Here is a 22,726-nt window from a genome sequence, read left to right as displayed (position 1 = left end):
CACATTTCAGGGGTTTCGGACATCAAAATATGATCAAGACTTCTCCTCTAGGCATGTAGCTGTTCTTCCCCCAGCCTGTTCCACCCATTTGTCATGGTAGTCTTTAGGGAGGCCTCTCTGAGGAGCAGCTAACAGAAATCTTTTCCTTGGTTTTAGCTCCCTTCTCCCTCCTCACTGAGGATGGATGGTTCTGGTTTCTGTTGAAGCAAAGCTGCTGACTGCTTTTATGTTCTTCTGTACCTCCTCCTTCCTGCAGTGATACAGCACAGCTTTTATGCCTCAAAAGGTATTTGGTCCATTGAATGCTGGGTCCATTTAACTGGTTTCATGACTGCAGGAAAGAGAGAGAGTAGGGTGAGCACAGAAGTTTCTCATGTGTGTCAGACCTTCATTGCATTGTGTCACTGAGGCTGGCAGAAGCCCATCAGTATTTTTTTTTAAATGTGAGAGAATATTTTTTTTTAAAGATGACATTAAGTTTTTTCCAGTTTGGATAAAATGTAAGAGCATTTAATTAGAATTGGAAGATTAAAGTGGATCATATCCTGGTTTAAAATGGAAATACTTTTCCCTTGACAATACTACTTACTGTGGGGGTTTCTTTTTTGGTGTATGTGAAATGTTCTGGATTTTAATGGCAGGAAAAAACCCAAAAGTTTATCCTGTAAAATTAGTCTTTTTTTGGTGTACAGTGTTGTGACAGAGACACTCTGCAACAAATGTTCTGTTAATTCATGCTTGGTGGTTTGGGGTGTTTTATGTTTTGTTGGCTGGGGTACGGTTTCTTGCTTTTTTATTGTTTTGTTGTTGTTGTTGTGATTTGGTGGGTTTTTTTTAAGCTGATAATTTACTTGTAGTGCAACTTAAATATCGGTCTGATTCCCCTGCCAAATGTGAGCAGGCATGTTCATACCTGCACTTTTCAGTGCCAGAGAACTCCTTGACAGTGATGGTCACAGGCAGAAAATGATAGCACATCACAACTATGGCAAAATACACAGTGACTTCTCTGTTCTCTTCAAGATGTTGTGCATCTCTTATGCCTTCCCTCCTACATAAATTCAACAAGAAATCTGAATATTTTGTGGAGTGAAACTGACAAATAACATTCTCTGTCATGACTATATAGATCATGTTAGATCTCACAGATTCTCTTTTTCTTACTAGGTTTAGTCCACTGCTGAACCACTAACCAGACAGACTGCTCAAGCTGTTCAGAATGAACAATACCAAAAATCAAACTAGTGTGTATTTGGAGCTGGTTAGAAAACTAGGAGGAAAAATTCCAGAGTTCTGATGAAATCTCATTCTCCAATAAATTCTTAATTTACAGAGCTCAGCTTGTAGCATTGTTCACAGTGAAAGGGCAGGTGCAATCAAACAGACTTAATCGCAGGCTGATGTAATCCGAGACACCTGAAAGTACATTAATAGCTGTTCAGAATTACAACTCATTAACCAGCTGAGACATGGAACCGTCCATTTTTCAGAGGAGGCTGCTAAAGGCAGACTGAACATCTGCATGTAAGTGCAGGCCTGGGCTTGCTGGCAGAGGACAGGAAAGGCAATAGAAAGCAGCTGAGTATCCAGATGTTAATTTCACAGAATCATAGAATTGTACAATGTTAGGGATTTGATGTAACCTCTGGAGATCATAGAGTCCAACCCTCCTGCTGAAGAAGGATCACCGAGGGCAGGTCAAACAGAAACACATCCAGATGGTTCTTGAAAGAAAACAGAGATGATGACTTCACAGCCTCTCTTAGCAGCCTGTGCCAGTGCCCTGTCACTCCCACAGTAAATAACTTTTTCTTCATGTTGAGTTAGAATTTTCAATTTATTTAACATATTCTTTTGCTTTCAAGGCCTTGTCCTTGCTGTTCAGCTCTGCAACCACCCCTCTGAAAGTCAATGCAAACTATGCACCTGAAAAATAGCCATACTCAAGTGGGATTCTGAATTTCAAGGACCAAGTTGCTGCTGAGAGAAAATTCATTCTCCAGTGCCAGTGTCTCTGCATCACGTGCTGGCAGCAGGGACTGTGCCCACAGCCCCACTCCAGTGCAGAGCCCCTTGTCTGTTCTGCATTCCCAACTGGCCCATGGAGATTGATCTACAGAATAAAGATAGCAGACAGGGGGATTGTCATGTTCCAAAGGCTGGAAACATGGAGATTTTTGTTGGATTCCAAATGAACAGAGTAAAGATAACACAGTATTGGGTGTAACTACACAATTTTATTGAACACAGACAGAACTAGTAGGCATTAAAACTATAGTTGTTAGCCTAATCCTATGGATAGTGGAAAGAGAAAGAAAGAATGGGAAAATAAAGCATCACCCAAACATAGAGGGAGAGAGTGAGAGTATGAGAGAGAAAGGAGAGGAAAGTCACCACCCCAGGATCCAGAGGTGTCCCATTGGTCTCATGCAGAGAAGTGGCATGGGGCTGGGGATGGTCCCATCTTAGAAGGGTAAAGGGCTAGACTCTTTCTTCCTTCTGTGGTATCCATGTCTTGCTGTGCCACAGCTGCTTAACTTTCCTCCAGTGGTTGTTTCTGTTGTAGTTTGCCATCAGCAGAATTAACAAGTTTTGGGTAGGTTCTTTTCCCCTAATTTTCTCTCCTAATTAACAGTATCCAGCCTGGGTCTGTCAAGGAGCTGTTTTTTCTCAAACTTTATGACGTCCCTCTCTTCTCTCCTCGGGCTGCCTCTTTGCAAGCTTTCAGACTTCTTGAGCCAATACATCCTTCATCCCACTTGTTAGAGAAAAACCACCACCTGCAGGATTCTGTGGCCTGAGGTTGTAGGCTAGCCCTATGTAGAGCTCCAGGCAACATTTCTTTCCTCCTTCCCCTCTTCCCCCCCTTATTGTATGCCAGTTGCTAGGGGGTTAGGGTGCTGGGGGTTGAGGTAGTGCTTCCAGTTGCAAATTATTGTTTAGGCAAAGCCTGACTGGAACCTCACAGAGATGGTAGTTTTGAATCACCAAATGATTAAATAAGTATTGTTTCCTGCTTGTGTACTAATGTACAATCACGAGCCAGATAGGAGATACAAAACATACACAGAGCCTTGCAAAACCTACAGCTTAGTTCCAGGAAGTACCGACTGATGGAAGATAAGCTGCCAGCCAGGATTAAAAAGTTATTGCTCTAGTAATTGCCTAAAATTATTTTCTGCTCTAGTCAGGAACTGAAGCACATATTCATTACTGCTCAGTGTTTTATCTGTGGGCAGAACCCGTCTCTCTCTCCATTTCCCACCTGCTCTCGTACCAACTTGCCATCAGCCCTGACCCTGTGTGTGGAGCTTGATGCTGCCAGAGTACCAGAGAGCATAACACAGGCTTGTTTTTTACCCCTAAGGACTCCATCAGTACACCAGTTCCTTACCCAAGAGTTACACTATGTCACTGATAATGTTTGTGACCTTCTGCAGGCAGTATTGTTAATAGCTGTGTCTAGACAGGGTGATTTTTGCTCAAGGATGTTTAGCCTTTTCAGTTTTCTTCTTGCTGCAGATAAATACAATCACAGTGTATCCCCAGAGATTCTCACCATCAGCGGATCTTCAAAGTGGCGATTAATCAGCAGGGAAAAAAACAGGCTGGCAACTTGTTGTGTTTTTGGGTTTTTGTGTGTGTGTGTGTGAAAGGCAATCAGCAGGCTTTGACTTAAGAGTCTCCTGATGTGTTTTGAGAAAAGGATGGAGCCAGCAAGTTTTTTCAACCCTGTCAAGCACAGGGCAGAGAAGCAGGTTATCAAGATAAAGCCATGGCCAGTGCTGGCAGGATTGTGCTGCAAACCTCCTGCAGACGTCCCCAGGACCAGCCGGACGTGTCTCCTACCCGGAGGTGTCTCCTACCCCCATGCAGCCCCTGTGGGCTGAGGGGAGAGGGAGGCATTGTTTTAAAAAGAGATTAAATGAAAGGACGCTTACAACCCGCTGGCAATCGCCCAGGGAAGCAATGTAATTGCAGGTTGGGCCAACCGCAGCCACCAGTGTCACCTTGGAGACCATCGGGTAAACTCCAGGCCTCCCGAAAAAGGGGGCGGGCAAGGCAGCTGGGTGTAAACAAGTCAAACGAGGTGGACAAGGAAGCTTGCTAAGGCCTTGCACCTCCTCTGCTTGTTTCCTGAGCCCAGTGAGAGCCCAGGAGTGTGGAATCAGGTGGGGCACATCACTGTCCCAGCCCCCCGGCACCTCCAAAATCCTGAGTGGAAAGCTAAGGTGTAAGATAGCAGTCCAGGTAAAGTATTTTCTTCTCTATTGTTTCATAGCTCGCAGTGAGCTTCTCTGATCAGTTGAGCTTACAGCTCACCCAAGAGTATTTTTTTAATAAATACATGTATATAATTACAGACCTATTTTGAAAAAAACAATATATATATGTGTGTGTGTGTGTGTGTGTGTGTGTTCAGAATGCCAAGAGCAGTAATGCTGTTGCACCTACCAGAAGATGGGAGCCAGATGATTCTGGGGATGGTGAAGATGCAGAGGATGGGCTTCACGCTGCTACAAGGGGGGTCAGTAGAGTTGGGATGCCAGATTTTTTAGGGCAGTGTTTTGATGATTGTTCCAGTACAGGCACTTTCAGGAGCCTCGAGTAATGCAGAGCCTGATGTAAGTTTCTGTCAGTCACACCGGGGTGTTTTTGAGAATTTTTACAGGTCTTGAGTTTATCTGAAGGATTATGCATAAACAAATGGTGCTGAGCAGTAACACAGCTTAGATTAAAGCATCAGCCTTAAAAGGATGTAAAGGGGTCTTTGCAAAGGGGTTGCCTAAGGTTTTACTGGAAAGACCCAACCCAAAATTTCAGGTTTTGTATTTGTTAAGAAGAAATGCAATCATTTTTGTTCAGCCTGGACAACAAAACGTTGTCCATAGAAACAAACAATTCTGAGAATGTGAGGTATTGGAATTGCTCATAGCTCAGACTGTAGACAAAACATGACTCCAGTGTTCAGAATTGAATTTACCAGCCCTTTTTTCATTTCACAGTAGGAGACATCAGATATTCCTGGAATAGATGTAAGGATTGAAACCATGCAAAATTATAGTTATGCTCTTTTCTTGTTTTACTAATTACTATTAATACTTAAAAACTTGGTCAGGTACACAGAGAACAGTTATATTCAGCAAATCCTGAGTATATCTCTAAATAACATTAACCAAAAAGGAGTAAAAGTAAAATGAAAGGAAGTGAATCACTCTGATGCCTCCATGACTGTGCTCATTCAGAGTCTGTTTTCTCACAGATATTTTCTGGCAGTACAGTTTAGTGTTTTAACATCCTGGGAAGGGTTTAAGTCTTGCCTAAACAAGCAGCCAACTGAAATAGGAAAGTGACAGACATGTTACTGTGGACCAGGCTCATGTGTACGAAGGTTTATACTTAACTGGTTTTCTGTATTTGTTGAATATATAGAAAGGATCCTCAAATGCGTACTGCTGTGTGCTGCAGGAAGCAGGTCATGTTTAAGAGGATTTAATGTAATGCTCATTTAAGTGAAATCTCTTTATGAGTAGACTTTAACTACTCAGTTTTATATAACACCGTGGTGTTGACAATATTGTTGAAAATGTTAGAGAATGCAGATTACCAAAGACCAAGAGAAATATTTACTGTTCTCACTGTGTTTTTAACCTTGACACATGGGGAAAAAAAAAAATTATCTCTGTGACATAAAGGAAATTATTAGTGTTACAGCTGAGAAGCAATACTGGGAAAAAAAACCCTGAAAAGTTCAGGAAGAAAAGCAGAATTATTTAAGATCAAGAAACTCATTTTGTAGCTAACAGTCCTAAGCTCTGTCTGTTTACTTAGCCAAAGAGGGATTAAACAGGGCTGTAAAGTATTTTCTGTACAAACACAAATTATACTTTCATTTAATAAATGAAAGGAAAGCAGCATCTACAGATGGGAGAAATTCACACTGGATACAAAAAGCATATTTTAAGATGAAAAGTATCCAATAATGGAGTAACTTAGCCCAAAGATGGTGAGTTCTCAGATGGAAATGGTTCCCAATGTAGAAGAAAACTCTGTAGTTACTGCAGGGATAATTCACTTTTGGCCAGTTTTAGTGGCTATTATTGAGGTACAGATCATAATAGATACCATATCAGATGATCTCTCCCTAGCCTCAGTTCATGAATCTCACTGCAATGATGATTTGATGAATATTCTTCCAGTACACTGGAAATACCTCCACTGAACCTGAAAGCTCCTGCTCTGCCCAGTATTCATTCCTGTAGAGCTTTGCAGCATACAGTGGAGGAAAATTATGTTAACACTGGTCTCAGGTTGTGTTTGCATAGTATTTATAGGTCTATATAAAAACACAACATGGTATAGAGACATACTGTGCAGTGCTGGATGAGTTATGCACTCTCTACATAGGTACATTTACATTATGTATCTATAAAAGCAATAGTACATAATTCTATAATGTAAATGTGGTTTGCACTGTGTTTATGTAACATCACTGTATTTTGTATTCTTGACAGCTGAACATGTCCCCTTAAGGACAGATAACTCTTTGCAGACAACATTTTTGACTGCTGATCTCACATAGCTTTAAGGTCTTTCTTGTCACTCATTAATGAGTTCCCAGAAAAGCTTTGCTCATTCCAGATGAAGCAGAAGCTGAAATAATCTCTTCTCTATCGTGCTGGGCTTTTGCAATATGCTGCTACTGACACCATTTTTGGGAAACAAAAACGTTTTATTTTTCTGTCCTTCAGTGCTCAGATGGTGGTGTCTGAAGGGCCTGCAAAAGGCAGCACACAGGATGGTACCAGCTGCTGTAGCCAGTGCTCTGTAGTCTGGAGCAGAGTAGTTAGGAGGAAGCAGTTTAATTCTATGCTTCTTAGAAGTTTTCTGCAACTGTTTCAGTTCATACTGCTACATGTGTAAGGACAGTGAGAGCAAGTACAACGTGCTCTGCTGATGCCTCCTCACAGAGTTGCCCATCTTCTTCATCACCCCATCCCTGAGTACCGTCAGCAGAGCACTGAGTGTCCTCAGAGCCTGGGCTTTGCTGTAACTCATCCCAGCCCACCTCTCACACACTGTGTCCTGGTCCTGTGGTGCTTTAAAGGATGGAAGATATTTTGGGGGCCTTCATGATCTGAAGACCCAGCGTCCAGGCCAGTGTCCTGGTTTGGGCCAGTATAAAGCCAATTTTCTGTCTTGCAATTTTGCTTTCAGCTAAGTCTCTCATAAGTACCTGTACTTGCTGAAATTAACAGCAAGTTCCTCAGCCTGTTTCTGCTTCTAGGACTGATAACACTCTATGTTTATAACTACAGCTAGAGTATGCAGAACCAAGGACCCTGTTCTCTTTTGAGGAACATCTTATGCTCCCTAAAGAGAAAAGGAGGAAAGAGATCACACCTGCAACCCTCCTTTAGGGAGGAGGGTACAAGATAAATGACCTAAATTGACCAAACAGAGTATTCCATCCCGTACATGTAACACTCAGTATAAATTTGAGGGATCATGAGGGCCAGACCCTTTCCTGCTTCTCCTTCTTCTCCCCTCTTTGCTCGGCCCTTCATTTTGCCCTTCTTCACCTGCCCCTGTTTCCTTTTGGATCCTGGGAGGATTTCATCCATTCCTCTCTCTGTGGTCCTGATCCTTACCAATCTGAATCTGTGTGTTCCTGCCTCCAGCTCCTGACTGCTGCCCCCCCAGGAGTCCAGCCTGGACTTTCCCAGGACTGCCCCACAGCCTTGGTGGTGACGTGAGGGTTACTGGGGGAAGAAGGGGGGGGGGAACATGGTATCAATTTTCATGTGTATTTGTATATATTTAGTAAATTTTTTTCTTTTTATCATTAGAGTTTCTTTAAAGTTGTGTAGTTTAGTTTCCAACCCATAAGTCTCTCTCCCTTATTCTCTCTCCTTTCTTTATCAGGTAGGGAGATTAATAGAGAGCATCTGGTATTTGGTTTAATTGCTGGGCCAGTGTTAAACTGTGACAGACAGAGAGTACTGTGCCCAGGTACCAGAATTTGATGTATCTCCAGAGTGTTGGTATGGGCACGGACAGCCCTGGTGCTTTTAGTGCTAGGTGTGAATAACCCCTGCCATTCTTATCCAGACCATGGGTGCTGCTTTTGGTGGGGCTATTGCAGTGTTTCAAGTCCACAGCCTGTTTTTCTCACTTTTTATTCCACCGTCTTCCTCTGAGGGAAGCTGAAATGCTTATGTGTTGCTGGAAGCAACCTGAAATTCTGGAATGCTGCCAGTGAATTGCATTTGTACCTCAGCTGTATTAAAATAACACCAGTTGTTGTCTGCATGTGAGGTCAGGTCGTGCAGTGATCACTATTGCTCAGACATGCCATGGCATCTCCTGGCTGCAGATAAGTAGGATTCGCTGACTGGAAGCCTGTCCAGGCTCAGAAGGCTCACAGCTCTCCTGGGTTCTCCCACCAGTTTTCACTGAGGTTTTACACTGTAAGCAGCAAATTCTTACCCACACTTTCAGAGTTGCATCTGGGTTAAACAGAGAGTGGGTGTCTGAGGGTGTCCAGGGCTGATGATCCATATAGGCAGTTTCCCCTTGTCATAGAAGGATATAAGGAAAGGGATGAAAAGGTCAAAACAAGTCCTCCGAGAGAGTTGCCAGCATCTTGCAAGTGAGAGATCTGGGATGTTTCAAACCCATCATATAAAGCGGGTTTCAGCAGTCTGTCTTGTACATGACTCCACACCATACGAATGTTCTGTTCTTCCAGATGGCAGGCACAGCAAGACATGACCGAGAGATGGCAATCCAGGCCAGAAGAAATTTGTCCAAAACCACTGACCCCATTGAAAAACTTCGTCTGCAATGTTTAGTGAGGGGATCTGCAGGCATCAAAGGACTTGGCAGGTGAGTTTAAGAAGTCAAATCCATTACTCAGCTTAATAGTTACAGCTGCAAGAGGCCTACAGGCTAAGCAGGGACCAAAACCTGATTGCAGTTAAGGGCACGAAAAAATCCTCCCAACCCTCTCCACCCTCCCAGTTGCCCTTGAAGAATAGGTATGAGGCCTTGGAAATTCAGGGACAGGAAAATGTAGTCACAGGGGTAGACTTACCTAGTGAACCCCCTAGGACTCGTCAGTCACCCCGTGTTCTTAGGACTTCTTCAATCAAGAAGGAAAGGAGAGTAGTTGTGGTGGGTGACTCCCTTCTGAGGGGGACAGAAGGGCCCATCTGTCGACCGGACCCATCCCACAGGGAGGTCTGTTGCCTCCCTGGGGCTCGGATTAGAGATGTTAAGAGGAAACTCCCTAATCTTGTGGGTTCCTCTGATTACTATCCACTGCTGATTTTTCAGGTTGGCAGTGATGAAATTATCACAAGAAATGTAAGGGCAATGAAGAGTGACTTCAGGGCCCTGGGACGGCTAGTTAGGGGGTCTGGAGCGCAAGTAGTGTTTGCCTCCATCCCTCCTGTAAGAATGGGTGGGGAGGTATATAGGAAGAGTTTACAGGTCAACGAGTGGCTAAGAGACTGGTGCCAAAGACAGGGTTTTGGTTTTTTCGATCATGGGATGCTGTATGAGACACCTGGCCTGGTGATGGCAGGTGGGATGCACCTGTCCCAGAGGGGGAAGAGGCTTTTGGGGCAGGACTTAGCAGGGCTCATTGAGAGAGCTTTAAACTAGATGTGAAGGGGGAAGGGGAGAAAACTGGGTCTGTCAGGGACAAACACAAGAGGAACGAACCGGGGCCCGAAGGCAGGTGGTCTAGGGAGGATTTAGTCCCACCAGTGTGCTCTGTTTGTTTCCTGAAATGTCTGTATGCTAATGCACGCAGCATGGGGAATAAGGAAGAAGAGTTAGAGGTCAGTGTACGGGCTAAGGTTTATGATCTGGTAGCGATAACAGAGACATGGTGGGATAGGTCACATGACTGAAATGTGGCCATGGATGGTTATGTGCTTTTTCGGAAAGATAGGGAGGGGAAACGAGGTGGTGGAGTTGCTCTTTATGTGAGAGAGCAACTAGAATGTGTTGAGTTTTGTGCAGGGGCTGATGAGGGGCAAGTTGAAAGTTTGTGGGTAAGAATTAAGGGGCAGGCTGGTGTGGGTGATACAGTTGTGGGGGTCTACTACAGACCTCCTGATCAAGGCGAGGAGGTTGATGAGGCCTTCTACAGGCAGCTGAAAGCAGCCTCACAACTTCAGTCCCTAGTCCTCATGGGAGATTTTAACTACCCCGATATCTGCTGGTTGACTCACACAGCCAGCCTTTCACAGTCTAGGAGGTTCCTCCAGTGCATTGATGATAACTTCTTAATGCAAATGGTGGACAAACCGACTAGAAGAGGAGCGCTGTTGGATCTTGTACTAACCAGTAAGGAGGGCCTTGTTGAAGCAGTGGTGGTCAATGGCAGCCTTGGCTGCAGTGATCATGAGATGGTAGAGTTCAGGATCCTGTGTGGAAGGAATAGAGTACCCAGTAGGATCAGAACCCTGGACTTCCACAGGGCAAACTTTGGCCTCCTCAATCAACTGTTAAGAAAAATCCCATGGGACAGGGTGTTAGAAGATAAAGGGGCTCAAGATAGCTGGTCAGTATTCAAGGACCACTATTTGCAAGCACAGGATCAGAGCGTCCCTATGGTTAGGAAATCTAGTAAGGGAGCTAGGAGACCAGCATGGTTAAAAAAGGAACTGCTGGGAAAACTTAAGTGGAAAAGGAAAATCTACAGATCATGGAAGGGGGGGCTGGTCACTTGGGAGGAATATAGGACTGTTGTCAGAGGATGTAGGGAGGCAATTAGGAAAGCTAAGGCCTCCTTGGAACTTAACCTTGCAAGTCAGGTTAAGGATAATAGAAAGGGCTTTTTCAAATACATAGCTAACAAAACTAACACTAGAGGCAATATTGGCCCACTAAGGAATGAGCTGGGAGCCCTGGTGACAGAGGATATAAAGAAGGCAGAGGTGCTGAATGCCTTCTTTGCCTCTGTCTTTACTCCTGCGGGGTTTCCGCACGAGCCCCAGATTCATTTAGCCCCAGAAGTAGTCGAGATAGATGAGGAGCTAGACATAGTAGATGAGGATTGGGTTAGGGATCAGCTGAGTAATCTGGACATCCATAAGTCGATGGGTCCTGATGGAATGCATCCAAGGGTGCTGAGGGAGCTGGCGGAGGTCATTGCTAGGCCACTCTCCATCATCTTCAGTAAGTCATGGGTAACAGGAGAGGTGCCTGAGGACTGGAGGATAGCAAATGTCAGTCCAGTCTACAAGAAGGGCAAGAAGGAGGACCCGGGTAACTATAGACCGGTCAGCCTCACCTCCATCCATGGAAAGGTGATGGAACAACTTGTTCTTGTCACTATCTCCAGGCATATCAAGGACATGGGAGTCATCAAGAGCAGTCAGCATGGTTTTATCAAGGGTAAATCATGTTTGACTAACCTCATAGCCTTCTATGAGGAAATTACTAGGTGGATAGATGATGGAAGAGCAGTAGATGTGGTTTATCTTGATTTCAGTAAAGCATTTGACACCGTCTCTCACAGCATCCTTGTAGATAAGTTGATCAAATATGGGTTTGATGATCAGGTAGTGAGGTGGATCAGGAACTGGTTGAAAGGAAGGAGTCAGAGAGTTGTAGTCAATGGGGCAGAATCTGATTGGAGGTGTGTGACTAGTGGAGTCCCTCAGGGGTCTGTGCTGGGACCGGTGTTGTTTAATATCTTCATCAACGACTTGGATGAGGGTATAGAATGTACCCTCAGCAAGTTTGCTGATGACACTAAGCTGGGAGGAGTGGCTGACACACCAGAGGGCTGTGCTGCCATTCAGAGAGACTTAGACAGGCTGGAGAGTTGGGCAGAGAGAAACATGATGAAATTCAACAAGGGGAAGTGTAGAGTCTTGCATTTGGGGAAGAACAACAAGATGTCCCAGTATAGGTTGGGGGCTGACCTGCTGGAGAGCAGTGTAGGTGAAAGAGACCTGGGGGTTCTGGTAGACAAGAGGATGACCATGAGCCAGCAATGTGCCCTTGTGGCCAAGAAGGCCAATGGCATCCTGGGGTGCATTAGAAAGGGTGTGGTTAGTAGGTCAAGAGAGGTTCTCCTCCCCCTCTATTCTGCATTGGTGAGAGCGCACCTGGAGTATTGTGTCCAGTTCTGGGCCCCTCAGTTCAAGAAGGACAGGGAAGTGCTTGAAAGAGTCCAGCGCAGAGCTACTAAGATGATTAAGGGAGTGGAACATCTCCCGTATGAGGAAAGGCTGAGGGAGCTGGGTCTCTTTAGTTTGGAGAAAAGGAGACTGAGGGGTGACCTCATCAATGTTTTCAAATATGTAAGGGGTGAGTGTCAGGGAGATGGAGTTAGGCTCTTCTCAGTAGTGACCAGTGATAGGACAAGGGGTAATGGGTGTAAATTGGAGCATAGGAGGTTCAAGTTGAATATTCGAAAAAATTTTTTTACTGTAAGGGTGACAGAGCCCTGGAACAGGCTGCCCAGGGGGGTCGTGGAGTCTCCTTCACTGGAGACATTCAAAACCCGTCTGGACACGTTCCTATATGATGTACTCTAGGTGGCCCTGCCCTGGCAGGGGGGGTTGGACTAGATGATCTTTCGAGGTCTCTTCCAACCCCTAGGATTCTGTGATTCTGTGATTCAGTTCAAATGCCACAACCTACAGAGGCTGGGCTTGGGGCTCCTGTGTTTTGGGACATAGGACTCACCTGCTCACCTGTTGAGGGTCTAAAACCAGCGAATCCCTCAGAGGAAGGTGCTTTCTTGAGAACAAAAACAACCCCTGGCAGGAACAGAGGGAGAACATAAAACGTGTCTCTTTGGTATTTTCTCCAATTATTAGCTCAGTACTGAGGATTTTGTACTTCCTTTACTTTGGCCTGTTACTCTCTTGTGTATGATAGTCTACCAGCTGTCTCATTTATGGGAGGTGCAGTGACCCTTCTGCAGTGACCCTGAGAGTGTGGGTCAGCCTACCCCTCAGAAAGGGGATATGAACCACAGCCTGAACCCTGCCCATCAGACCACAGGGTGATCCTACGTGACCAGCTGGAAATTCATATATGTGCCCAACTTTTGTAAATCAGAATGTATAATGAATCTGAAGTCTCCTTCAGTTAAGGCAACCTTCATCTCCTTTAATTTCAGCTGTGCAACAATCAAGCACCCAACCTAAGTAATCTCTGCTTTCAATAAGTGTGTGGAATTTCTGTTGGGTTCTTGTTTTGTTGGTTTTTTCTCCCTCCTTCTTTTGGTTTATAACTTAGAAGTATGTACAAGGGGGAAATGTTATGTCAGTAAGTAATTTCTGAGCTCTAGCATTGTGCTAAACCACTGCAGCCTTCTGCAGGTTTTCCTATGCATTTTCCTCAAACTGCATGTTTTCCACAGAGTATTTCGGGTTATGGATGATGACAACAGCAGGACCCTCGATTTCAAAGAGTTTATGAAAGGATTAAATGATTATTCTATGATGATAGACAAGGAAGAAGCAGAACAGATTTTCCGGATATTTGATAAGGATGGCAGTGGAACCATTGATTTTGAGGAATTTCTTATTACACTGAGAGTAAGTCTGGCATATTGTGTTATTACTGCATTAAATGAAAAAAAAAAAAAAGCCTAGAATTGTCATTAGCTGAGCAGAAAACACTGCACTGTTGTTCACCTTACTAATTTACTAGATCTACATCTCTGTTTTAAAAGGCAGTAATTCTTTAGAAGTCTGTATATTCTATTTCCATCTAAATATGCTTCAGGGGAAAATCATGATAAACAACACCTCTGTGGGCTAGAGAACTCAGAAGCCAACATATCTCTGCAATTTATTGGGAAGACATGAGGCTCCTCACAAATAGAACAGAAGAGTTACAAATAAATGGTTGTTTTGTTTTGTTTTGTTTTAATGAATCAATGCCTTGATTTAGGTACCTAATCTTTCATATTGCAGTCTGGGTACTTGTGTGCTTCAGCCTATTAATTTCACTTATTGGTCCATCATTTTATGACACATCTCCTTTTAGTTCAAACTAATCCAGTGGTGGCTTTCTCTAATCAACCACAATGTGGTTGGTTTTGTTGGATAATCTTTGCTCTGCTGAAGTTTAAAAAAATTAAGAAAGAAAACTAACACTACTTGGAGTAATTAGTGATTTCTTGTCAGAAATCTTTAAAATCAGTAGAACAGAAAATTGTTGCAAGTAGCATTTTCTCTCTTAGAATCCATTTACTATCACCCTGATAGATACCGAACACTCTTGATAACACAGCTTTTTTTGTCCTACATTGCCCTTCCCAGCACATGGACAGTGCTCAACAGGCTGTCAGCAGTTTGCTGTCTGAAGGGCCTCGAAGTAGGTTTACTGTGAAAAACAGCAGTTACTTGAATTTGGAACTGGGCGAGTAGTTGCCAGAAATAAAATTATTATGTTACTTTTTCTTTACAGCCTCCCATGTCAAGTGCAAGAAAAGAGATCGTCATGCAGGCATTTAAGAAGTTAGATAAGACCGGAGATGGTGTCGTCACAGTTGAAGACTTAAGGGGGGTGTATAATGCAAAGCATCACCCCAAATACCAAAATGGAGACTGGACCGAAGATCAGGTTTTTAGGGCATTTCTAGATAATTTTGATACACCCTACGACAAAGATGGGAAGGTAAGCAAAACACTTAATGTCAAAGCGTGAAATCACATTTTGACTTTAATTATTAAATGCAGGAGTGGTTGAAGTACCAAACATGCATTTGCAGCAGGTTTATGGGAGTGTATCCAGTAACGTGGATGCATAACCTCTGTGTAGGGGCTGTTGATGAATCCTGCTCACACATGTGGAAGGAAAGGGGCTCTGAAGGAGGGGCAAGGGTAGACATATTATTACGTTTCCAGGCTTGTACACTTAATGCTCTTTAATACCTTACACATATAACCTTACAGGTTATATAAACCTTAGGTTATAGGTTACTTCACGTCTATCTTCAGACTAAGCTACACCATTGCCGATTTTCAAGATTTATGTAATGTGTACTCTTCACTTCTTAGAAGAACAAATACCTTGATCCAGTTTGAAAGCAGGTGCCTACTATTGTATTACAGAATGGTTTGGGCTGGAAGAGACCTTAAAGATCACCTAATTCCAACCCTGCTGCCATAGGCAGAACACCTCCACACAAAGCCCCATCCAGTCTAGTGAAATAGATTAGCTCATCTCAAGTGTGTGTAATTACTGAGAGACTTGACTTGGAAATCACTTCATAATCAAGACGGATTTATCTGCAGAGATGGAGGAAGTAGGGTGTGTGTGTGTTTGTGTTTGTCTGTGTGTGTGTCTGTGTGTGTCTGTGTTTGTGTTTGTGTGTGCGTGTGTGTCTGTGTGTCTGTGACTGTGTGTGTGTCTGTGTGTGTGTCTGTGTGTCTGTGTGTGTGAGTCTGTGTGTCTATGTGTGTGTGTCTGTGAGTGTCTGTGTCTGTGTGTCTGTGTGTGTGTGTGTGTGTCTGTGTCTGTATCTGTGTGTCTCTGTGTGTGTGCGTGTCTGTGTGTCTGTGTGTGTCTGTGTGTGTATGTCTGTGTGTCTGTGTGTGTATGCTACATGCTGTGAGCCCTGAGGAGCCCCTAGCTGTGGCAGGGCTGGGAGTCCTTCCTGCCCTCCACCTCAGCCCTTCTGTGTAGATGGAAAGCCTGTTCACGCTCTGTGACTGACTTATGCCTCTGCTTTGCTGTCTCTGAGCCAAGCATGCTTTGTTTCTTCCTCTTATGTGTCTGCAAACTTTTTGGTCTGAACTTGCACATATCTGACCAACTCAGAGCAACTGTGGATCTCCACTGCTCATGATATTATCAGTCTGAGCTGTTTATAGTAACGAACTAGATAAGATTTCATCAGTGATTTTTGGAATGTCTTTAACACTTTGCATTCTTGAGGCTGCATGTGTGTTTTCAAGGCTGCACTACACTGGTGGCTCCTTCCTGCCTAGTGGCTGACTACTGCACCCAAATCTTCCACTTGCTTTGTTTCCAACAGGCAGACGAGGTGATGGGTTTTATTTCCCTTGGGCATGGCTTTGCACTTGATAGAGCTGAATGTCATCCCTTCTTCTGTTGTGTCATCCTCAGAGGTATCAATTGAGTGAGTTGTTCCCTTCCTTCTCTGCAGCAATGGTGAGATCTCACAAACCTCAAGCAAAACGTTCCTGCTTTTTGTGCTGAGGTCAGACATGAACAAGTAGAACAAGTACTCAAAATGGTCCTTGACAAGTTCAGTGCCTTACAAATGCTGCAGTGTTTGAGCTTATAGAACAATTACTCTGAGCACCTACCTTTTTTTTTAGCAATTCCAGCATTAGCCCACCTGATTAAATTTTCTTTTGAAAACTGACTGTGACTTTTCCTGTACATGAATTAGAGGTCACTGATGATGTTGGGGTGAGCTGAAAACCAAAAATGTTTTTAGCAGAAATGTTTCAAGACTAAGCATCTGCTAGAAAGGTCTTCCTTGTGATCTTGCTGGTTGCCTCTCGAACATGAATGGTCAGCAGTTTGTCATCTGTGCCTGATGGGAGGACTGGGGCCACTCAAACAAGCATGGTCAGAAAGTTAGTCATCAGTTCCTGATGGGAGGACAGGCAGGGCTGTTCACTTCCCCCTGCTGTCACATTTTACTTAGCTCTCAAATGCAAAACACAGTAGGAGCAAATATTTTTCTATGTGACATCTACTTACAGAATAACCTATATGGTTCAAGAGTTAAGACATCCAGAAGAGACATGCACTGTTTGTATCTGCTAATCTGATTTTTTAAAGGTCATTTTAAAAACCATTCAAAATACCCACAAAAGATAATAAAAACTCTTAGGTATTTGAAAAAATGTTTGCTTTTTTCAGTGAGTGATGTTTAGAGCAATGATATTTTCTCTTTTGAGTGAATATAAAGCTCCTAGCTGTCTCTGGGTTGCACTAGAAACCCCATCAACTTCTATTAATAATAATAATAATGAAAAAAAATAGATTCCTGGAAAAAGAGGCATTAAAACATTTGTCTTCTTGGTCAGCACTGATTTTAACATTGGTTCCTGGTTAGGTTAATTTAACTCTGTATGTTTCCCTTCAAGTGCTCCTGGAGAACAAAGGCTCTTATTTCTAGAAGTAAACTGATGCAAATTTTCAGTGTCTTCATTCTTTCTGTTCTTCATTTGGAGTTGTACTCAGTGGGTGATTTAGACTTACTCTAGCATTACAGAATTAAAGGTTAATTTTTCTTTTTCAAATTCTTCTGTGTCAGGTCACAGCAGAGGAATTTATGAACTATTATGCAGGAGTCAGTGCTTCAATAGACACAGATGTCTATTTTATCATCATGATGAAGAATGCTTGGAAACTCTGATCATGCAACTAAAGGACCAAGATTTTACTTCAATTCTGAGGTCTTCAGTCCCTTCACCATATGAAGAGTGGGGAAATAGTGTACAAAGGCATCTGAAAAAAAAAAGAAAAAAAAAAACAAAAGGAGGGTGCGCTGTTTATTTATTCACACCTTGATTCCTTTTCCTTTTCTTTCTCCTTCTCAGGCACCATTGTGATTCTCTCTCAGACTGAGGTGCTATCAGTGTATCAAACTGAATGGCTTGCATATGGCAGCATTTGCTCCATTTAAGGCTGGCAGCCAGCTAAGAGCAATGTAGGCTTCTAGACTGGACTGGAGCTTGACTGCTGCAGTCTCAGCTCTTACTTAGCCTAGGCTGTGAACAGTTCAAACACTGAAGGCCTGAGTGTTGCTGCTCTGGTCTTGTACAAACTCCACTTCTATTTTGTGCAGCAGTCATCTCAGTAAGAGCAATAACTACTTGCTGTTTCCTAATAAAGGATGTGCAAACTCAATTATTTTCATTTTTCTTTGAGCCTCCAGAACTCACATACTTACTGACACTGGAAATTTGGTGGAAAGAATCTGTGACTGCCATTGATCGTAAGAGAAGCCTTTATTCACTGTGATGCTACTGAAGTGCCAATGTGCTTTGTATGAGAAACAACCTTACCATCACATAGAGGCTGCACGTGTCCTGGCAGTTCCAGTGTAACTCAATTCTTTCTTGTTTATTAAATGTCTCCATGCAGGATGTCAGGTTGTCTGTCTTCAGTGTTTCAAATAAAAAGCAATAATGTGATGGACTGTGGGAATCACAAAATGAAAGAACTATTTCCTTCTGACAGGCTATCTCCTGCCTTCAGACCCCCCAATGATCTGCTGTACTGACATTTAATCAACTGCGGTGGAAGTTTTAATCTGAATTAAATCAGTGTGTCTTCTCAGTGCTCACCCTTTCAAATTTTCCTTAATCCCAAATGCAATATACCTTTCAGAAGGGAGGACTGGTCCTGGAAGCAGTTGTTGCTTTTAAAAATCATCAGAATCATTGACAGCCCCTGGGAGCCTTAGAAGGAGTCTGTGATGGCTGGGGAAATCTCAGTGCTCCAGGGTCAGGTTTCTGCGTTGAGCTTGAGGTCTGCGTGGGGGCCTGAAGAATGTGAGCCAGGAGAGCTGAAACCCTCTCCTCCACAGCTGACACACCCCCAACACCCTCAGGGTGGCTTTGCTCAATACATTTCTCAGCATCAGGAAGAAATTTTTCACAATCCAGTGATTTCAAAAATTGTATGGAGGATGTTTACAGGGGCAGGCTTCAGATTTCTTTAAGTTGGTGGCAGAGTTTCTTTTCACTTCTGTGGGAACAGACTTGCACCTGGAGTGATCTGAGTTAAAACTGGCAACTGCAGAAAAGTAGAAGTTCTTTCAGGGAAATTAAATAATCTGGGAAAGAATAATATTTGATTTGTCACTTGTAACCAGATGCCATAGCACACAAGTTGGGATCTGTGCTTGTAAGAAATGTCATTTGACTAACGTGTGCAAATTTATGAACAAACACAGGCATTGCATTGACTGCTGGGCAGGGAAATCTGTACTTGCAGAGGTGTTGTCATAATGACACACTGACTGCATACACCTGGGATGCGCTTTGCAAAAGCTAAGGGCAAGTCAAAGGAATTTAAACCAGACATGAAGGAATATCAGAGCTAACCATGGGTGCCCAGGTCTGTCCTTTAGCAGTGCACCATCTGTCTGATGTGATTTCTGCACTGTAATCTGTCAAAACCAAAAATGGAGCTTGAGCACCTGTGTTGATCTGCTGGCTGCTGTGTGCTGGTTATAGACCCAACAGGCAGCAGGGACAGATGGTGGTACAGGCTGTCCTGCCAGTCTGTGGTTGCACAGTGCACACGTCAGATGCCAGGAGATAGGTGGCAATGCACGCGATCATATCTGGCAATAGCATCAAGATTGTCAGATCTTGGTTGGTGCTTCATGTTTGAAGAAGCCCTATTTCTTGTCTCTGATTGTGAAGCAGATCAGGATGGCACAAACTATCTGAATCTGGATCAGAATCTGCAGGGCTGTGGGCTGAGGGGAAGGTTTCAGCTGCAGCTGGAGCTCCAGCCATGGCACAGTTCCTGGGCAGGGCTGAGCTCTGCCACTCTGCTCTCCTCTGGGAACCACAACATCTGGCTCCATGGCTCCTGGTGAAATCCCAGTGGAACCTTCTGCTCTCTCACAAAAAGAAAAGGCTCCTTTGTACCTCCCCCCAAACCCTGCCCCAACTCACTACCTCTACTTGAGCTCTCAGAGCATCTCTGCGAGCCCCCTCCCAGAAAGGCATAAGACGTGGGGGTGGAGAAGCAGAGCACAGCCTCCTCCTCTGGTGTGTCTTCCTTGGAGATAGGCATCACTCCCACAGCATCCTTTGCCTCTTGTATGCTCCTTGGGGCTTTGTGCTTTTGTCCTAGAGGGAAAATTTTTTGTATGATATGGTCTCAGATTGCTTTTTGGCTCACACTATCTCCTGCAGCATGATTTTGTAATTTAAGCAACTGAGTTTAAATGCAAGACCCACTCACTGGAATAAATTCTTGAAATTAGACCAGAAGGCATATTCAGGGCTCTGATTCATTTTGTCAGCCTCTTGGCACAAAGCTGTCTTAGCAGAGGCAGGTTGGAAGCAGCTGAGGTTTCTGTAGATGAAACCACCTGCGCACACGGCTGTGTAAAATCCAAGCTGCCTCCGTGCAGCAGCTCTTACACTGCGCTGCCTCAAACCTCCATGGCTGGGTGGAGGGAGCAGAGCTTTGTCATCCCAGGGCTGGGCTCCTGCCCACCACTATTACCAGCTGGCAGAAGCAGCAAGCCCAGTGATTCTGGTTATCTCTGCCTTCCCAGCTCCTGCTCTCTGCACCAGGAGCTGCAGCAACACACTCAGTTTTCCCTGGCAAAGCAGAAAGCTCTGTTGACAGCTGCCCCTTTATGTGACTTTCACTATGGTTAGAGCCCATCCTGCTCCTCTAGAAGTCCTCTCTCACAGGCAGGGCAGGAGGGGTGGGCAGAAAGCACTTTTCCTCATGGGCTGTACTTCAGTACTTGCCTTGATATTTGAAGCAGCCCCAGTACTGGCACTTATGGTTTTCCTTAGCTGAATATAGAGTCTCCATAACTGAATAGGCAGCCTTGGACTTGGCTCTAGCATCTCCTTGGCTCTCACACCAACAGAGATTGCAGGAGATGGGATGCAAAGGATTCAGGTCGCTGGCTTGCAGACAGGCCCAGGTACAGCAGCTCTGACTCTGCCAAAACCTGGGCCCTGGGTTCCCCCCAGCTACAGCACTGTCATTAAGCCCAACGGGAGATGCAGCTGGAGAAATAGAATGGGATCCAGACTTTGTTGAACATCCTGGCAAGCAGGAAAAATGAGAAAGAAAGGAAGCACAGTGTTTTATGAAAGTTAACTCAGGCCTTGTTTTCTATGGAAAAGCAGAGATTGTGGTAAAATGTGAGTAGTGTTTATTTTCCAGAGATAAATCTGTATTTTTCGGATTTAAACCCTTATATTTTTGCCAAAAGTTCCAGCTTATTTATGTGTTTATTTTACTTTCAGCTAATACTTTAATATTTAAGTTTAGCGATTTTTAATTTTTTTAAAACTATGTCTTATGTAGATTTTCTTGGAAAATTAGCAGATCTCTTTAGAGAAGCTTTGCGTTTAGAGCATAGATTTATTCTTTTAGAAATTTTCACCAATTATTTCTACTTCGTTTCTTCGTTTTTTGACTAAACTTTAGACTTTTTACCCTCATTTGGTGATGGAGATTTTATCATGACATCTCAGTTGTGCAGTTTTTACCAATAAGCAGAATACATTTTCTTATTTTTGTTTTTTGAGGATATATCAACAGCTCTATCTGCCGATGCAAGAAGCTCAGATCCTTGACTTCAGTGTCATTGGACCAAGCACTGTGTGGGAGGGAGCCTGGTGCAGCAACACATCTAATGTCAGATTAGTACAGTCTGACCTAAGAACCAGACTTCTCTGGAAGATGAAAAAGAATTATTTGCAAAATATTAGGATGTGTTACATAAACAGCTTGCTCTGGGCCAGTGTTTTTCTCATCTGTAGTTTATAAAAAAGGACTTTTTGAACTACCACTATTTAGTTCTTTTGTGAATTGTGATGCCTACTTCATTTTAATGGCAGAGAAATCCAGGAAGCTCTGACTTTTGCTTTAATTTTCCCCAGCTCCTTTGGGACCAGAGATTGTAAAGAAGTGAAACACTGCTCAGTTTGTTGCAGGTTTGACTCTCCTCCTGCACACCTAAGTTCTCACCTGAGCAAGGTTGTCAGAGCTGCATCATTTGATGACATCAGCAAGTGTCCCAGTGCTGGACTCTGACGTGTGGCTTCGTGTTTCAACATGTGGCTCTGAAAAGCCACGGAACAGTCAGCCTTGCTGAGACCTGCAGTATCAGTTGTATTCTTGTGGGTCTGCTCACTGGATCAGTTTTGCCAATATTCTGTCAGGCTAAATTGGGAGGCCTGGTTGGTGACAATAGTAAGAAATTGTTTGACCCTAAAATAATTCTTCACAGAGATCATGAAGTCTCCTTTATGCTACATTTTAGCTGGGTTCAAACACTTGTGCTAAGAAACCTAGAAGCTGCTTAGCTCCTGTGATGCAGAAATACCCTGCCAGCATCACCAGGGTTCTTGCTGCCTGAAGGGATGGCTTCATGGCCAGCTTGTGTCTGCCTAAAACTGCTTGGAATTCAGCCAGAGGTCCCTGCAGCAGCAATGGCCAGGCGTCTCCTTCACCGTTTATTACGTAACATTTCATGCACACCACATGCATTTAAGCACCCCTTTGCCCTGGCAGAAAGGGTTCTCCTGCCTGCCTGTACTTATCTGGTCTTCTGCCAACACAGAGACACACAGTGGTTTTGTGTGTTTTATCAATCTGTTTAATGAACATGTAGAAGAGGAGGAAATTTGGTAAACAAACTAATAAATTCAGCTGGGGACAAGTATTGCCTTGAGAGGTAATTAACATTTTTCAGCATCATTAAAATTAGACTATGACTCAGTGTCATAACTGACAAAAGACATTTTATTTCACGGGTTAGTGTTTGTGTGCCTTTAGGAGGTGTTTGCATAGTGCAAATAAGAGCTGCACGTAGATGAAGGGAGAAAAGAAGACAGGAGAGCAGCTGTGCTGTATCATGAGCACAGAAGAGGTGGTGGAGCCTGACGAGCATCTGCAGAGAGAGGAGCAGGCAGCTCCAGCCACGGTGACATAAAGCAGGGTCAGCAAGCTCATTTAGAGTGTGTGCAGCTGAGTATGAGCA

The 22,726-nt window shown here is 43.8% G+C and overlaps 1 protein-coding gene across 7 annotated transcripts; it reads left to right on the top strand.

Annotated features, from left to right (window-relative positions):
• The first annotated feature begins 4,048 nt into the window (after window positions 1-4,048).
• Window positions 4,049-18,335, top strand: CAPSL (calcyphosine like). Of its 7 annotated transcripts, none has more exons than XM_030467317.1 (6): window positions 4,049-4,251; window positions 8,753-8,889; window positions 13,397-13,574; window positions 14,452-14,661; window positions 16,025-16,118; window positions 17,282-17,892. In XM_030467317.1, the coding sequence occupies exons 2-6, from the start codon at window positions 8,753-8,755 to the stop codon at window positions 17,536-17,538; spliced, it is 876 nt and encodes a 291-aa protein (XP_030323177.1). In that variant the 5' UTR covers window positions 4,049-4,251; the 3' UTR covers window positions 17,539-17,892. The 7 variants fall into 7 exon arrangements, with proteins under 7 accessions (XP_030323177.1, XP_030323179.1, XP_030323180.1 ...); XM_030467319.1 differs by lacking the exon at window positions 17,282-17,892 and adding an exon at window positions 17,906-18,335 and having other exon boundaries at window positions 4,083-4,251; XM_030467320.1 differs by lacking the exon at window positions 17,282-17,892 and adding an exon at window positions 17,899-18,335 and having other exon boundaries at window positions 4,083-4,251.
• The last annotated feature ends 4,391 nt before the right edge of the window (window positions 18,336-22,726 follow it).

Source organism: Calypte anna, chromosome Z, assembly GCF_003957555.1.
Source record: "Calypte anna isolate BGI_N300 chromosome Z, bCalAnn1_v1.p, whole genome shotgun sequence".
Classification (NCBI taxonomy): Eukaryota; Metazoa; Chordata; class Aves; order Apodiformes; family Trochilidae; genus Calypte; species Calypte anna.
This window is presented reverse-complemented; position numbering and strand designations above follow the sequence as displayed.

What these genes read in the sequence shown, in the direction of transcription:
- CAPSL (XM_030467317.1), top strand. Translation starts at nt 8,753, where the DNA reads ATGGCAGGCACAGCAAGACATGACCGAGAGATGGCAATCCAGGCCAGA. An exon ending in AATTTCTTATTACACTGAGA is followed by an intron (nt 13,575 to 14,451) that starts GTAAGTCTGGCA and finishes TTTTCTTTACAG; the next exon opens with CCTCCCATGTCAAGTGCAAG. An exon ending in CCTACGACAAAGATGGGAAG is followed by an intron (nt 14,662 to 16,024) that starts GTAAGCAAAACA and finishes TGTTTCCAACAG; the next exon opens with GCAGACGAGGTGATGGGTTT.